Source organism: Bombus vancouverensis, chromosome 2 (assembly GCF_051014615.1).
Source record: "Bombus vancouverensis nearcticus chromosome 2, iyBomVanc1_principal, whole genome shotgun sequence".
Classification (NCBI taxonomy): Eukaryota; Metazoa; Arthropoda; class Insecta; order Hymenoptera; family Apidae; genus Bombus; species Bombus vancouverensis.
Window position 1 is genome coordinate 17874738 of NC_134912.1, and position 19464 is coordinate 17894201.

The 19464-nt window shown below is 39.7% G+C and overlaps 1 protein-coding gene across 1 annotated transcript in view; it reads right to left on the reverse strand.

Annotated features, from left to right (window-relative positions):
* The window catches only part of unc-13, a 375340-nt gene that overhangs the window by 294470 nt on the left and 61406 nt on the right, over positions 1-19464 (reverse strand). The window contains exon 6 of the mRNA XM_076627833.1: positions 1015-1134. Coding sequence (XP_076483948.1) covers positions 1015-1134 — 120 coding nt within the window. The remainder of the gene's footprint in view (positions 1-1014; positions 1135-19464) is intronic.

Genomic DNA, 19464 nt, shown 5'->3' on the forward strand with positions numbered 1-19464 from the left:
GCTGATTGAAAATATCCACGTGCATACTCCGTGGATAATGCAATTGCAATTGCATAAAGTACTCTTATGGTCGGTGGTCGCAAATAAAACAAGAAAGAAACGAACATCACGCTGGAATCGATTTTTATGCGAAAAGCTGGCAGCGTACAAAGCTTTTGCTACGCTAATCGGAAGTAGCGTTCGAGCGAATTTTGTCTGGAAGCCATAAACAAAAAAGCTTCTGCGAAAGAACTGTAAAAGATAAAAATCAACATGACGATACGACTATATTCGCTCAAAGCTGCGATTATACTTACAACTAAAATCAACGTAAAACGTACTTGTAAATGTGTGAAATTATTATACAATTTTATTTCAATCGAGTTAACATACGCGTTTTATCTGTACGAATTTCATCGTAAATCGACTATATACCGACGTCTTAACAACGATTTAACAAACCCGAAAAAAACAACTACTTTTTCCACTGTCCATTTAAACGGAAATCTGTACCATACGTTGGGCTTGTACACGAATAAGAAGATAACGATAATTACACAGTTTATCCGAATTTAAGTGCAATTTCACAGATCTTTAACGTTCTCTATATATTCACTAAACAAATTTACCAATTAACCATATCCTACGATTTGAATAGCCCTACATCCACGGCACGATGTCAGATATATAGAGAAATAAAGAATCGAATGAAATCGTACGATCGATAAATGCGAAATCATATACGTAAATATTCCATCGTTCGTCCGCCTGCGATCTGCAATTCATCCAAACGGAATGATAACGATGATTTGATCGCGGCCAACGCAAAACGCATCGATAGGGGAAACATTCTACAATTATAATCGATGTTCGTGATATTTAGCGCATTAAAAAGGAAAATGAAATTAGCGCAAGTGATGGCGCACGGGTGAATCGCGTCGAGTGTAGCAATTGATCGGGGACGTTCCTCTCGTGTTAGAGAGAATATTCGAATAAAACAGCAGCCACTTAAACAGTGACTTGGCAAGTACTTACAGTGGCCTATATTGTACAATATCTGTCGTCGTGCCTGTTCGGCTCGTGCTTCCTGGTCCATCATGTTGTTCAGCATTTCCAGCTTCCTCTGCAGATCGGCCGCCTCCGTGTTCTCGGGGTCTTTCGAAAAGATAGACATCGGTGGGGAAATGGTTAATCGCGGCTGTCTCGACTGTCTCTACTGTCTCTAATCTGCATCGATTACGTTTTATAGGTACTCGACAATCTGAGGAAAGACGAGGAGAGGCTGCCTCCTCGATTCGTCATCCCGTTATTATCTTACTATTCTCAGGGTGTGATATGTTATGTTCTCTAACGAGCTTTACAAAATGCATGAAAAATCGGCTATACTCGTTTCTTCGATAATACCCCGCACCGAGCGCGCTAATATGCCGTCGTCTTTGAAAGGAAACTCGTGTTACGCGCTTACTTTGCGCATTACACGCTCCTATCCGACTGAGTATCTACACGTTGCTTGAAAGATAACCATCACCTAAGAAGATCCTCTGAATTACGCTCGAACCGATCATCGTCTAATGTTCTTGATTAATAAGTCGTAAACGCAACACGTTCGACGTTCTGAAAAGTAGTTACGTCCGTAATTACCGTACCATGTCGCCGTCGTTGTTGCCATTGTAGCCTAATTTATCCTGAACCATAATTATATGCTACACAGGCATTCGAAGCCGTGTAAATTGACCTGCGGTCTTGCTCGCTTCAGCGGTTTATTAATATCGCATTTGAACGAAGTATGGCTGGCATCGTCCTTTAGAGATTCCATCATAAACGCGTGCGCATCGGCTGGATCTACGTAACCAGCGCTAATTCCACAGCTTAAGAACGATTTATTACGCAACCAGTTGAGTGACTCGCGTCGAAACCCTTTGGCTGACTAGCGTGCTTGAGAAAGCAAAATTACCAACTTAAACCCTAAATGAAAACTACGCGAGCGTACGCTAGAGATCAGAAGTTTCAGACCATCCCCTGCTTCACTCTTCTTCGGTGAACTGGAAATGAATTGCTACGTGGAAGTTCGAACCGTTTCATGATCGTGGACGCAATCTCAGGGGGTGAATTTGACCTGTTAACCGAAGAGGACGAATAAACTCGTCACTCGAATTGTTCATCTCTTACGTATAATACTTTTATTTAGCGATTCCTTCGCGCAACATTTTATTTTTATTAATAATCTATTATATCATATTTGTATAAATACAAGATTGAAAATCGATTGGACTGAAATGAAACTTACTGAAATTATTGAATTAAACTCTGAAATTACTCTCTCGTTTTATGATACAGTTTAATTGGAACCCCCTTATTTTGTGCTTCTATTTAAATTCTGACTTTCTGCGCGTACTTATTTTCGTTTGAATGTTTCTACCTCAAATTGTTTACATTGCAGTTTAATTTTACAAACACACACATCTGCATAAATTAACATAGGTATCGATCGTTGAGTCAACATTATACGTATACTATGGATACTCATTTACTATACTCTAAAACGTAACAGCAAAATACATAAGCCTACAATCAGTCACGCATTCGTTAGTTTATCTAGCTATCGATAAAAATAATTTAGACGTAGTTGTTGTTCGATCGTGGAACATACGATAATATTCTAAATGTTCAATAACGTAACTGCTAGCAATCCGGTTAAATATGAATGACAAACAGATATTTTACCTTCTTCTTTTCGTGTTCTTGTTGAATTATAAAATAGTACTACCGCTGGTTTCCATATCGTGAAAGTTTCAACATGACGATACAAGGAGAATTAAGAATTTCGATTTCGATTACCTTTCTAGCCGACTCAATTTATTTCCTTATCGTCGATAGTTAGACTCGATGTAACAAGAAAGTAACATGTGCAAGATATATTTAGTCTACCTAGTTTTACTTTGATGATTTGGCAGCAACTTATCGATTACGTACTATTTCTATCGACTACAGAGAATGTAACCTGCGAGAAAAATAGGAACAAAGTAGCAAATAAGTTATAACGTATCTACTAGAAAATATGTAACAAAAGTAGGAAAGAATCGAGAAACAAAGAAATTTCTATCTGTGCAGATTTCTAGACTCTGCCAACTTATATACGCACGTTGTATAGTCAGTAATAAGAAAATATACATAATTTTGTATAAAAATCTAAAAACGAGATTTAAATCGCGATATATGTATGTTAATGCGTTGAATGTAATGTTTATGGGCGTGTTAATGGATTACCATACATTTAGCAATAATCAGTTTAGTGAATTTAACTTGTTTCTTAGAAATACACGGTATGCGTACGTTGTATGATGAAATGTGTCCCAGTCACGCGAATATTACTTTTATTGTTGGCATTCGGGGTCGTATCTCATCAGACAAAATCGATAAAACACTCATTCAAGGAACTTAGCGTTCCGCAAACCTAGATGCGAGATAATGACGAAATCGTGAAAATCGTACTTTCTGTGTGTAAGCATAAAATTTCAAAAAGATCGAACATCCTGATTACACTGATTCATCCTAAACTCACTCTATCGAGTAAAATAGGGCATCTTTTTTTAATCTCTTTGTAGATCGCACACGTGACTGTAAGCTTAATAAAAAATATATAAAGTCATTAGATGAATAATACTTGAACTTTCTCTTTTCTCTTTTACGTTCTGCTCGTTTAATAATAAAATTGCCGATCTTTGATACGTTGCACGTAGTTGATTTAAATTTAAAGTAACCTGACAAAAATAAAAATAATATATACGTAATCTTGTTTCTGTTTCAATAACAAGTTACCAGAAATTGCACGTTTTTAGTAAGTAACAAAACAAAAAATTCGATTTTGGTCATTTTGACTAATTCGACAATTCTACGATTAACAGTGTCTCTCCTTACTTTTCGACCGCTTTGAGATAGACAACAAAGAGATAAAAATCCTGTAGAAATGGAAGGACGAAATTGAAGAGCAAAAGCACAAAATCATCAGAAGATAAACAACACCTGATCTTCGTCTTTTCTTCTCAACATTTTACCTCCTTAACAATGCTGCTTCTTAACGTTCTATCCCTTTATTAGCTGGATGATGAAGAGATAAAAATGCTGTACAAACCGAAGAATACAATGCTGAACAAAGGTCTGAAACAATGTCAAGCCTAAGACACCAGCGCCGAGATTACGTTCAATGTTAATGCGTTCCAATTATCCAGGAAAATAATCGCGTCGGCTTATCCTTAAACACGATTAAGCAAACGAACTGTTAATGAACGTTAAGGACGAAAACTGCGGAAGCCCTTCGCAAACCGAAGAGACCGTCTAAGGAATCCTAATCCCTCGGTTCTCCGCAAAAATCTCTCGTAATAATATCAGATATGTAATACGGCCGCACGAGCCCATTAAAGTCGGATTTGAAGCAAGCACAGAGTAAGGTGAAAAAAAGGAAAAGACGAGGCTGCTGGGACTAAAAAGGATGAAGAGAAGAGGAGTTGGAGTAGAAAAGCAGACGAGGGAAAGAGAAGGAGAGACGGAGAGAGAGAGAGAGAAAGACAGAAAAAGGAAACGAACTCGATGCTCTCGAGCATGACCCTGACCTACATATTTTGCATTCCACCGTTTCCTTCCGACGCTCAAACATCGAGCAGACACGTACGAATTCGCGGTTTGTCTTCTCCAACGTATACCGTCTCTTCCGGTGGCGGACCACCACTCTCTTGCTCGTCTTTCGTTCATTTCTTCTCTTTCCTTTCGTCCCTTTCCCTCGTGCAGCCGTTTCTCTGTCATATCAGCGAGGAAGGCACCGTTCGTTGTTTCTAACTTTGGTCTGGATGCAATTAAAAAAAAGGTCAAGCCCTGACAGGAGAGCGTCTCGGCAGCGCGAGTAGTTCTTTTCTTTGAGACCTCCCGGTCCCTGTTGGCGAGGCTTTCGCCGCCTCCAACCCCTTCCAACCTCTTCCCACTGTTCTGCCAACCACCCCTTTTCTTATCCCACCACGATGCCGCTTCGTGTCCCACCACCTCATCACCCCAAGTGCATCGAGGTCCTCCACCCTGGCACTGGGACGTCTCTTTAAAGTAAAGAAAAGAAAAAAAAAAAAGAAAACTCTACTGGCTGCACTTCAGCCATTCCGGTGCTCGAGCCGGGGATCAAAGTATTTTGCACTTTCCTGTCCACCGTGGTCATGCTCCCGCGAGCACAGTTTCGAGGCTCGACGCGGCGCGGCGTGTCGTGTCGCTGTCGCGATCGATCGTTCGAAATAAATGCAATGGAAGAATGCCACGCACTGGTGGTAATAGTCGGACGAACGATAACAGCTAGTCGACGATATATTGACAAACTTCGTAAGAAGGAAACAATGGAAAGAGGAAGCGTCTTACCACAGACCGTCTTTGTCAGCCGAAACTGACTGACTCACAGAACCTCGAGTTTCTCTTTATGCCTTTCTTTAGATCGAGTCTCCTCGGCTCTACTTGTCATTGGCGGTGTGAATCTCAACGTGAAACGAATCATAAGGCAAACTGAAGGTGATGCGTAGGATTTACGTGAGAAATGTTTTTTGGATAATCCTTAAATGAAATATTCTTAGATGAAATTATGATCTTCTGACGCTAAAATGAGGTTAGAGGCTAGTATATATAGCAAAAACTTCTGGTGTTTGTTTTTTCCAAATTTGCAATGGATATCGAACTGCAGACTTGTCTTATTAAAAGCAAAGTCAATTTTGGAAATTAGAGGCAGAGCGAAATTTACATGAGATTATTCATTGTTACAAATCTGGGGTAAATTTAGACGATCGTATCATATTTCAAGAACGTTGATACAAGCTAAGTATCAATAAAGTATACTACGTAGCAGTAATAAGTACGATTCAAATACCTAATTACGTTAATCCAAGAGCTAATATGTTTTCAGATCGTTTATTTTGAAAAAGTCTATCCTCATTGAAAACCGACATTATTATTTAAAAAAATACCATGATCGTTAATATTGTTAAGAATTATTTCAACGATGAAGTATCTAATCAGAAAGCAGAAAATGTCGTGTAGTCGTGATGAAGATTTCCGAAGTACGTATTTCTGTTTAAAGAAATTACCTACAACGAAAGACAAGAGGAAGACTATTCTCATAAATGCTAAGTATCATTTGCAAATCGTTAAATAGGGTCACTGATGCTTTGTTACTGTAACTCAAACAGATCTTTTATGGTCACGAAAGGGTCATCCATTGCGAGATCATCTACGATAGATCGTGTCATACGAGCTGAACGTTATTTAGAAAACCTTAGGATAAACATTTTTGTATCTCACCTACGCTTAAATTTAATTCAATCCATCGTGATTCTTAACTTAAGAATAAAAAACAGAAATAGCGCATCTCGGCCAAGCTACAGTATTTTATCGCAAACGGTTGAAAAACCAGAATAATACGATCCGCGAGGACTTAAACTCTCGCCGCTACACGTAAACGCTATTTTCAATCTCGAGTACTAAGCGATCCATCTCAATAAAATTCAGCGTAAGACAAAATACGTGAGCAACTAAGCGACTATGTTAACACCAGAACAGGTCTGAACTGGAGTCGCAGAAACTTGTTACGCAAACAACACTTTCGCTTGTACGTGCAAACAGCCTCGTATCCAGCCAGCACATTCAACCATTATCCCAACTACTTTTCATCTAACCTTCGCACAAACGTACCACCCACCACCTTGCGATTCCAAACCATACCTGACTTTCGATTTTCAATGGAAAGCCACTCTGGTTAAATCGAAACTGGCTCGAGTCGAACCGTTTCTGGTTCACGATATCGAGCTTTCAATGCCTAAGAACGGTACAAAAGACGCAACGTCGGAAAACGAGCTTGACCAGCGAGTCGAACTCGATGAATACTGCTTTTACCACGCGAGAATTGCCTACCAAGAAGCCACGGCGTAAGTTAATCGAGTTAATTGAGCTCTCCGGTGGTGAAACGTCTATTTGACTTTTAAAGCAGAACTGTTACCATTGGATCTTTCGGCTGCGGTGTACGATATAATGTACATTGTTTCATCCTCCGGGTTCCAACGATGGATTAATGTGTTTCGAGCCCGGAAGAGAAAAGGCGACCCGCATACACCGCAAGTTCACGAGTCAGCCGAGCAGATATACCAGACAGAGGAAACTTTAAATCCCTGAAAAGTCGTTTTCGTTCTGCTAATCGCCAGCCGCCACCTTTACCTCCTCTAATCTCATGCTGTCTGGTTTACTCGTTCGGTTGTCTGCACGAGCCAGCTAAAAACCGTGTGATTAGTCTATCTTCGCTTGGCCAGTTTTGTCAGCGATTTTCCACACGACAAGGAAAATTAGAACAGCCGAAGAAGGAGAAACCCAGGTCACGCGTACAAGATTGCTCGAACGGTCATGGAGATAGCCCCGACGAGCATGAGACAGCCTTTCGAATGGTTAGAAAAGAGTGCAGCATAGAGCGTGGAGCTAATTTCGGTGCAGCTGAATTTACCGCGCACGAACAATCGACAAAGTTTGCGCCAGGTCCCTGTTCCATCTGGTTTTCGAGTTACAACTGTTTTTCTGGCGTAATAGTCATCTGCGCGATTCGCCGGAAAAGTGGCGAAGATTATAATGACGGTTGACGCCACCCGTGAGATTTCATTATACGCTTTTACCTACTTTTTGAACGAACTAGTTCTGAAACGGTTTAGGCTCGCTTTGAAACTCGTAACGGAGATTAAACGCATCGACAACCTTGGAAGCTGTTTTCTTGATATTTTTGATAAAAAAAAGGCAAAATTGCTCGTAATTAATTTATCATAAATCCTTGGGAATTCTTCCATATCCCTTTGATTTTAATTTTATTCGTGTGAGCTCAAATTTCAAGAACCTCGACATCTCCCGTATTTTATACAATTTATTGAACTATACGACACTCAGGTAAGTTTCGGCAACTGCATCGATACATCTCGATAATCGAGCTCCGATTAAACACATTTTGAATCGACTCGAGCCCTACTACTATCGAACATAGATGCAATTTTGACTCGTCTTTTACTCGGCGTTCTCAAGGAACATATTCGTGCCTTAGAAAACTTGTAAAACCCGATGATCAAAGGTCGCACAAGTATCTTACAGATTTTAAGCAACGATTAACCAACGATAAACCCTGTAGAACACTAAAATTACGGAGGTGTGTAAGGTTTCTGCGTCGTATACTTGCATGGCCCACTTTATGCAAACTGCATGAATTTAAAAAACCCGCCCAGAACTTCCTCGTTGGCCTTCCACCGTCCGTCCCCATCTGCCACTTAAAACTCTAAAGTCACGCTAGAGGGAGAGAAATTAGAATCTTTAGGGTGCTATTAGATAGTTTTAAACCGTCATGGCCTCTTGAGGTTCCGCAAGGTAAAGATACCTCGCATCCTCTATTCTTCTAACACTTACTACTTCCATTTTCCCTGTTTGCCATTTGATTACTCTTTCTCTTCCTATCTGCTCTGCCCATTTAATTATTCCTCCTACTTTTTTTTCTAATTATCACTCTCAAGAGACGTTTTAAAACTAGGAAAACTAGGACTTCCGTTTTTAATAATAATTAACTGAACGCACAAAGCCTCAGTCAACCAAGTTTGGTAGAAACAGTTTTTCCAGTTTAAAATTACAATCTTGTTTTGAAAATATTTCCACATATTTGATTAAGAGAGCCATTCGAACGGACGTAACTGGTAAAATTGATGAATATAAATCAATTTCAATAGAAATGTTTTTTACTGTAAAGCTTTTCGAAATATATCGTTTCTGCCATTTCCAATGATAATTTAATTCATGGATTTAAACCAATAGACTAACAAAACAGTCGATTATATTCGTTTTCGTCGTGATACGAATCCTTCTTTCAAGCAACGTGTACGATTTCTCGAGCTTCTCAAGGATTGAAACGAAACGGTGTCTCGTCGGAGCGATATTTTCCTTCGACAGGATTATTTTCTAAACCAAGATTCATACGTGATTGTAAAAATAGCCTCGCTTTTCGAAAGAGTAACGCGAACCTAACAATAACGACATATTTTACGGCGGACTAAAATAACCGTTTGCCCCGATATTTGTGCTCTTTAATTATTACAAGATACCCTTTCTTATCGTAAGACGCCAACGGACGAGCAAAATACAACGTTCACGATGCTAGTTCATGCGTGAATAAAAAATTCTAGTCTAAAAGGTTTGCCATTCTAATCGAATCCATTAGAAGCATATACATATATTATATAGTTACGTTATATTATATATGTATATGTATATAATATATCGAATAAAAGTAGAACGTGTCATCGATCAGTTGGCGAAAAACGCGTGTTCGACGTTTCCGTCTGACAAAATCGTACGTCGTGATGTCGATAAAAATAATCGCAATGTATAGTTCGTGTAGCAAACAAAGGAGCAAGAAAAAGAATCGAAGGTAAAGGAGACAAAACGTCTACGGGCAATTGGTAACTGATTACAGTGTCGCAGCCATAGCTCGATGTATCTGCAGGTACCCTCTTTCATATTTGTACATTTCAAAAGAAGACAAGTTTTGCATCAAATAGACGGTTTTCACTAACGCTGTAAGTATGACAGCTTCTCGAAGCGGAAAAGATCCCTTCTATTTCTCTACGATCTTTGCGCGTATCATTTTAAATCTATCTTTAATTTCATACTTGATTCAATTAATTTTTATTGATCTTTTCTTTTTTTTTTCTTTTTTTCTTTTTGCTTTAATAATCCACATTCCCCCCTCCCCCTCTTGTGCTATCGCCGCGCCACTGCGTGCACGTGCGATTATGGTGCTTCCAAAGTGAATTTGTGCTGAAACGAAAGTTATGCACGAAAGGGGGAAAAACTCCCGAGAGTTTTGTCCTCAGTCGATTCAACTTAATATCGACCAATTGAACAGAAGTTGCTCATCCATCGTTCATATCTCTCCGCGGCGTTGATTCGGACAGAACGATCGAAATATCAGTTTTTTTTTTTTTTTTTTTTTAAACTCTGTATAGACATAACCGATCGAACTATTGTGGGTCTACGAACACTTGGGAGAGTGTACAAACCAAAACTAATTTAATTAACATATTCTCGAAAATTAAAATAATCAAATATCGTCTCCTACGCGTTAAACAATCGTGAATTAAGGGATGCGTAAAAATGGAACAAATATATAGGAACTGACATCTTTTCTACTTCATCATTCACCGTATCACGAATACGAAATAGCGGAATTACTAATTAAGGAACCGATTTCCGCGGCCGACATGTCCAAGGAAAAGTGATTTCCTTTTCTTTTATCTCTCATCGCAACTCATTACTACATTTAACCTATAAAAATACTTCCTATAGGCTATCAAACGAAGTTCTCTTTCACTACGTGCTTCACTCAACAACACGGTGCTGTCTCTCAAAAGGCACGCAACGTTCGGTTACTACGTCGAACCGGTGTGTGCTCTAAAAATCAACTTTCCGAACGAATGGAGAATAAAGTAGAATCAAAAGCAACAAAATAGCCCGGGAGGCAGCCGGTGGACGACTCGTCACGATGGCCGTTCCTCCCGTTCTCTTCGCGAAGCAGAGAAAGTGGCGACAACGAGAAAACGTCGTCGCGTCGTCGCGATCTTGCTCGCGACGACATTCGACAGAAAAGACAGAAGACAGACAGACAGACAGACAGAGAGAAAAACAGTGAGGCAGAGAGAAACGTAAGAATAAAAACAGAGAGAAATAGAGGGAAAGAAAGAGAACGAGAGAGAGAGAGAGAGAGAGAAAAGGGAAGAGAGAAACAGAGAGACAGACAGAGAAAAAAGGACCTCAAAAGCAGAAACGTCGAAAATTCGCAAATCCACGGTTTCCTTGATTTAATTCGCACACGCATACGCCAATCTGACACGTACGTGTCACGTGAAAAACATAGCTTGTTTTGGAAAGAATGCTGTGCATGTTACATGTTTGCTTACGTGTGTGTGTACGTGTGCGTGAGTCCTTTTTTCTGAAAGCTGCGACGATTGCTCGGTTCGTATCACAGGTGTGTGTGTGTGTGTGTGTGCAGGCTCGATAAACGATAAAGGATAATAGAAAATAATGGGAAGGAGTATCGGTTCGTCGATATCTTGCCACCGGTGATTTTCGCGGTTGAAAACTTCCTCCCGGCCTTATCACTCCGGTCCTATAGGTAACGCGACCATGCCGTTGATAGAATAATTAAAGTCGTTTAATCAATGATCAAAATACACCGGTAACGACCGAAACGAGTTTCAATGGCGTGACTTATCCACCGAACTCCAACCAGCCTGTACAACGAGCATGTATACACGCGGTATAACTCAAAGGTCTACCCTCTACAATTAAGTTAATGAAACACGATCGAAGGGTGGGCGAATATACAAAACCGTGAAACACCCCTGAGACCGGAATTGAGGGGGAAAAAATACTAAAAAGGAAAGAAACGGAAAAGGGTGGTAAAAGAGAACGGAAGGAAAAAATGTACGTCACGGGAAACGGGGAAAGTGTGTCATTTCGACATTTAAAATAATCTCGCAACCGATGAGAACTCGGATCTCTTTCTCTCTCTCTCTCTCTCTCTCTCTCTCTCACTCTCTCGTCGATCAATCGAGCCAACGGGCGGAGGGGTTAACCGTATTTATGTAATATCTGAAAGTACGTTTAATAATTTTGTAAAAATATTAAACGGAGACGTTGCATCGAGAACGCTTAATGGAATTCCATAATTCAATCGGGGATTTCTCCATCGAATATAATTTAAAGCCGGAAATTCCTTTTTCGATAAGTCAACTCTCGGTATCGACTCGTCCTGGAGTTAAGCTTCCTCCCATTTTCTTCCACCGACGCGTTAGAAAAGTCGCCGCCTTCCATTCCACGTCACCTTTATTTTCTTCTTTTCTAAACATCTCATTTACGTACAGCGGTTGGCGAAAATGTCTGCACACTTATGGAAACTTACTGTATACATATTACACAAAACCGTTTGAAATTTCATTAGCACTGTAACGAGACAGCACTATCTAGATCATATTGGTGGAGCCAGTTTGAACATGTTCATCGACGTATGTAGAAATTACAAAATATTTATTACAGATATATACGTAATGAAAAAATTAGCATATAGCGTGTTTTTGTATAAAACGCATACGATATGGACATAAACTTTCCGATGGTTCAAACATTTTCGCGAACCAGTGTATATCGCGATCTTAAATTTTCGTCGAGTCCTTCGTTAGATTAGCTTTGGCTCTAATTAATCCGCGTACATTTCCTAACCGAATGCTTTTCGTTACCACTCGACGCAAACTTGCGGACTTTTACAAGTGTTTACTCTAAAAGTACACGACCGAAATACCGTGGCTTCGTGCTTGTAGTTGAATCGAACGCAGCTACCTCTTAATCGTTACGGTTAAAGTTGAACGTAGTTTGCAAAACGCGTCTCGATTTACGCTGAAACGTCTCGGTCGATTTTCTTCCTCCCTTGGATGGGAGGCAACGCGTAACGCGGTTGATTATCGACGATGGATTTCTTCGGCATGCTCGTCGCTCGATAATATTTAAAGCGGTTTTCGATATCCGGCGAACCGATCAATCGTCGCGGAGCGCTTGACGAGCGGCGCTCCGTCTCTGAAATGGAATATACGAGGGGAAGAAGAATAGAGAAAAAGAAAGAGTGGGTGTAAAATTAGAATCGTAGTAGAAAACTCAGGTGCAGTGGCTGACGAGCAAGAAGGGGGTTACGTATCGCTAATTACGTACAAACAGCGTGGATTCTTATTTCTCGTGGATCGTGTGCGCGTTTCATTGGTTTCGAAACCTTGCGCTGTAAGCGTTCCAGCGCTAACAAATGTAAACGCAAATCGGCGAAAATGTAATAAACGAAATCGCGTAAAATCACGACGCGTTATATAATAAAGCAAGGAAATGTAACGCAATGATCTTCGCGAATGGAAACACGCCAAGATTACGTGTATGCCTACTACGTTTTGAGAGAAAGGCGAACAAAAATCCGTGTGTTTCGTACCGTGGTTCGACGCACGATCGACGAGAAATCCACATCGTGTGGAAGTCAGATGCATTGGTCAGAAAAACCAGGATATTAAAAGCGAAACGAAGATCTCGGGATCAAGGACGATCCTGAAGTCAGGACGGTCCTACGATCAGGACCAAGGATCTTGACGAGGGTACCTGAGCCACACATGGGCCGGGCTGCTCGCAACTGCATTGCCGTTTCACTCGTTAGCAGGGCTTTCCATCTCGTTCGTTGTTCGCATTTTCCTGATTGGTCAGAGACTGATCAGACTGAAGATCGGCCGTGCATGATCCGATTAGCGATCATGTCCTAATTTTTCAGCCCTTCAACGTTTGAGATCCATCGCCTACCAGCGATTACCAAAGATGATATGTTCAACGATTTCTATTATACTTCGATTAGAATGAATTTTCATTTCAAACTATTCGTATACAGTTATTTTACTTACACGATGGAAAAGAGTTTAAATCCCGTTTCATTATTTTTCGTTTCTATTCCAAGATCGTTCTATCATCTTAGACGAGCGATTTGTTTTGGAAAGAAAACATAAAATAATTCAAGGAAAACAATCCTTCCTTTGTTTCTTTGATTTAAGAAGATGTTGATAACCGTTGCTTTGAGCGATTATCCCTTTGTTTGCGAATGGCTATAGCGCACCGATTTGCATGATTTATGATATACTATGGCACAAAGTCAGAATCCAAAGAATCAATAATAAATCGAGCTGGATACAGAGAAACAATGAAACTTTCAATTTGTTGCCAATATTCCACCCCGCGTTATTTCGATCCAACACCGTATACGGCAATTTCTTAGTAAGAACAAGGTAGAAAGAGGTTAGCGTGTATAGAAATTTTCTATCTACATATCTATACCATTAGAATCTATACGACGAGACGTACTTCCCAATATCTATCTTTGTACTTGCCTGTCTTTACCGCCTCTCTTAGAACAGTTAATTGAGCACATCACAAATGGCATTTATAACAGCTTTCCTTAACGCTCTTTATATTAAGTTACTAGTTTAAATAATTACTATAAAACTGACAGTATTGACAATACTAATTACTAACATTTGGTGTCCATGTTCGCTAGTACGATTACGGTGAAATCTTTTATCTTCAGAGTCGGAAATCTCTTACACGAGATCTGAGAGATCAGACTACCACACGTCACGCTCCGATCTCTCAGATTTAACGTGACCTTTATACAACGTTAAAATACGTAAGCAATTTTACGAAAATTCCCTAAAATGGGAATGTTGAAAAAAAAGTTAAAAAAGCTCTTTGACTTACAATCATTTTACGATACAGTAACCAAAATCTGTACTTATCTCGCTGAGGTCAAGAAAAATCCTATTACATCGTATGACACCCTTACGAAGATACGGAGAACTCAAAGGACAATCAGTTTATTTTTCAGACTTTCGTCAAAAACAATTTATGCCATGCTTAATACCATCCGGAAATTAGAACAACGCATCGTACGAGTCGATAAGAACGAATGAACGTGTTAATCCACGCTTCGTGTGTAATTAAACTTTCTGCCTCTATCGTCCATCGCGCAATTTTTCTCTTCGTAACGTATCTTGGCTCCGGTGCCAACGATACTATTGAACATTCGCTTTATCGCGAGAAGCTGGTACATCGTGGCCGATAGTCATCTTACTTTTTCATCGTCGTGAGCGCGTATCCCTCCAACATATCGATACTTTGCTCGATAAACAGACTCTTTCGATTTCGTTGATCGTATCACGCAGCTATCCTTTATCTGTTCTCTGATACTGATTCTCTCTCTCTTTGTGCAACGAAACGATACGGAGCAGCAAGGAAGAACGAACGAAACGTGATCGGATCGATCTTGCTCTCGGTAGACAGAAGGTTCACGAGCGAGTAAGAACCATCAGGGGGATCAAGGAGCGAGACAAACAAACGGGAAGATACGGGAGAAAAGAGGGTGGAAGAGGAACGGTTCGGTTGTTTCGCGAGAGAAGATCTTATCCTCGCGTTGCGTCCTGGGAATCCGAAATAACAGCCGCGATTCGAGGAGAACTAGCGCGAATCCGGCAACTGAATAGTGAATTTCAAAAGTACGATCCGAGTGGCCAAGCAGCCGAAATAATTGCCAGCGCAGCGTTGGGTTGAGTTTAGATTGCATGGATGCGGTCGATTGCGTGTGGTAGAATTTTAAATATTTATATTTTATTTATTTATATAACGATTTTAAATATGCATATTTTTAAATATGAGAGAGCACATGGACGACTTTAAAGGAACATACACATAGGTAGTCGTTCTTCTTCTTTTAAATCGGTATAATTTATTTTTCGATTTAGTAGTAGGAAAGATTTAGTTTCATTTGAAATAGTACTATGTATTATTACTTTAACTGTCTATGTCGTTCTTTGATTCCTCTAACAAATAACACTGTTAAATATTATTTTGTCGAGTCATATTGGATTCTCGTTCTTTTTTTCATTTTCGTATCAATCAACTGTCTTTGATCGATGTTGGTTGTATGTAAAGAATAAGCAATCAATCATTTAGTACGTGATTTTCAAGAGCTGAAATTATATGGAAGTATAAAGTAATTGACTCGAGTTTGGAAATTCATAGAGATTCTGATCAGTTTGTCAATAATTAAGCGATATGCTCTGATATTCAATTGATAATATAATTCTTTCGTGTTACTGTTATACGCTGTTCGATGCTGTTTTAGAAAAATATAGTTAGATAGTAAAAAATTTCTCTCACGTTTTCGTCAATAAATTCGGTCTAAAATTCCGTTACAATGCATTGCAGCGTACAGCTACAATAGAACGATATTGTAGTATACTAAATCTGACATTAAAGACTACGATCTAGGTCGTAACAAACGCTTAATTAACGCAAATTTGCAAATCCCGCCGAGAATAGAGAAAATTTCCTTCATTTGTGAAAGCTAATTAGAGGCACAAACTACGACTTCGTCTAACTTGTCTATGGAGCAATTCGAAGCAGACGGAGGATTCTTTTAAAGTACACGTAATTAGACACTACAAACATTTGAAAACTCTGTTGAAATATGAAGTGGATACGAAAAGCATTCTACGCAGAACGACGAGAGGAAAACTCCACCTTCCAAACAACTTCCACCTTTATCGCATTTTATCTTGGCGATTTTAACCTACGCTGGTGTACCAACATTTGCGTAAAAAAATATGTAAGTATAAAAAAGGAGTTAAATACGTATATATTTATAATACAAGTTTGTAAACACATGCAATCGCACAATGAATGTAAATTTTTTATGAAAAATAATTAATGCCGTGTAGGCAGAAAATTTGCTATGCTATCGTAATCGTAACAAAGCAACTGTATTTTCCATCTTTACGCCGTAATTTTATCGGTGATCAATCATTCTCTCGACAACAAAGAGAAGAAAATAGAGAAAAACATAACACCATGGTAATTAAATTACGTATTCTCGGTCGTTAAAATTCTTCTCCTCGACGAGCTTAATATTCAAAACGAAGGATCACCGCGTTGCCCCGCACCGCGCCAAGCGTTTTCAGCGTACGAGCAAGCGCCAACAAAAAGTACGCGAAAGAAACGATGGAACAGCGTGCAGCATTCGGCGGAATTCCATTAAACTAGTTGACGTGGACTGAGAAACGGAAGGAACACGCAGAGGGAAAACGCGAGAAGGAGGGAGAGAAACAAGGAGAGACGAGCCAAGAGAGAAAGCGGGAAAGAACGAGGAGAGGAAAAAAGGGAAAAGGAGCGCTGGGTGAAACGTCAGCTTTCGTTGCCGGTAGGTTTATTATAAACGGCCTCGTTTTCTTCGTTTCGCAACACGGTCAAGTGGAGCATCGCGTGGTGAAAAATAATTTGCGCCTCTGCGTCGAGAAAGCTACTGCCACAACTGAACCGAGGTTCTTTCCAAACTAAGAGAAACGGAAGGAAAATTTCGTCATCGCGAAACGACGATCGCGCACGAATTATTCGCGAATCGGTCGTGAAATCGGTCGACAATCCCTCGTTGTCCGGTTTGTCGGTGTAAATTTAAAAAGGCGCGTTGATGAAAAAAGTTTCGGCGATCAACGAACCGCGACGCAACTTTTTTAACGAGTCATCGAAGTATCGCGCGCTCCCACGACCGCCAATATGAATATAATAGCGTTTCGAGCGCGCTCGAAACTTTCCGTGAGCGATGTAAAATAATTGAAAATTTTTCGTCAAACGTATTTCGATGGAGGCGCGGATCGATCGCGGGTAAAGACGTGAGACGAGACTAATTTAAAACGATGAATATAGTTCTTGAAATTGAACGTTGCGCAAAAGTGGAAAATAAATATCGCGATAGAGAAAATCCTATGTATGTGCTTCCGACTGAAAGAGAAAAAAAGGAGTCCTTTATACTTTTTATATACTTACTACTTATACCATTATACTTATACCATTTGTTATACTTTTGAACATTGGGAAAAACTTTCAAACAACGTTACGCTGTATCTTCAACAATCTTTTGGAACCAACATTTTTTAATAATCGTTATAGATAAATCGATTGGTGCAGAAATGATATAAAATAAAATACAATAATAGAAATATCATTTATCAAGAGATGTTTCTTTCAAATGCAAACATTTCTATACAATCTATAGGGGTTTCTTATCCTCGATCGTTTATAAAAGTTAAGAAATTGGAGCCGATGAAAGAACCACGACTGAATCGTAACGTGTCGTTAACCCTGTTTCGAGAGAACCAAGGATCGATAGTAATGGATCGTTGATGTGCCGGTGACCGGGCAATGTATGAAAGCATGCTACTTTCAGAAGAGAAGAACCGAACGAGCCCTCTATCCATCCCCTGAGAATAAAAAGTTCGATGAAAGCCACAGCGCACTTGCTACATTCTTATGCAAAAGTCGTAAAAACGGTAGACTTGTTGCTAGGAGAATGGCGTCAAAATGCCGAAAACAAATAACGTACGTACTATTGAAAAGCTGGAAGATCGTGGTCGTAAAGTTACGATTGCACTGCTACCGATACTGTATACCTCGATTGTTCTTCGACAGTACGCGTATCGATCCACTATCGTACTATGTAAACTTATTTCTTCTTTATGCATGTACGCTACGTTACGCTACGTACTGAAATAATATGATCATTGAAGAAATATGAATAACGAAATGCTATTTATAGCATTCGTTTTACTTATGTTTACTTTTCCCTTTTCTTTCCTTTCTCGCACTCGATAAGATTAATCTTGCTCGACTTTGCGTTTGTTAACGAGAGTTCGCGTGAGTGGAATTTGCTTCTTGGCAATTATTCCCTGAGATTTGATTGCTTAGATCGAGGCAGCGACGTTCGAGAAATAGGCTACGCGAGATACAAAAGAAAGAATACCGCTGCAGAAGGCTATCTACTACCTAGGCAATTGCAAGAATTAATTTCCGCCGACTCTTGCAGAGAATGTCTTCTCCTTACTTATAAGATTCTTCGAAGCACCGTTATTCCGTCTTAAAGATTCTAAAAGTGCTCCTATCTTTTCTACACTCGAACTTTGAACACTTTCCGTTTGCAAAATTACCTTCAAAATTCATTCTTTGTTTCTAATTAGAAAAATTTACAAATTACTGAGCTTCAAAGAAAGAAAAACAAAATTCATCCACAGTGCAGGAGAACGACGAGAAAGTCAATTTCGCTCGTGAAATCGCTATCTAAATTCGTTATCTTCTATCTTTCTTCAAAATTGTTTACGTTTTCCACACACGGGCCCGTTTCTCCAAAAATACCAGTTATCTGTTGCTCTAAATCAGTCGAAGTTATGCTCGTTGCCCATAGGAAGCCAGATTTACATTTTTTCGCAGTTATTCAGCGCCTTGCTATAAATAATGCATGTTTCTCGCATTGCGTTACATACGGATCAGATCGACGCGTGTATGCAATCATTTGTGGCAGCAATACCGTTCTTTCTGTCACGGAATTCCTCCTGGCCTGTACTTTAATATCGATCGTTCGAGATTAACAAGCCTGGAACGAAGAAAGATCGTAAACAAACCATTTTAAACTCATCAAAACTTCTTACGATTCTTTCCTTTTATCGAGCTTATTAACGGTGTTAGCTCGCATCCAGGTTTAGTAATACATTTTTAGTAATTAATTTTTAACGACGCTAGATCCGACGCGTTGAAACCTCGTTTCGTGCCTTGTGCACGACTTCCTATGTAGCGTGTTTCGACCGTGTTTTATCGCCAGCGAAATCAAGAATATAAGCCGGCGAGAATCGTTTCACGTCCGCGTTAATTTTTCAGAAAGGCGGCCGAACAACGGAACAACGATTGTTACAAAGGCCAGCAGAAAGTGGCAAAAGTTCGCGCGGGAGATACGAAACTTGGCGAATCTTTCCTATTTTCATCCACGTGCATTATAAC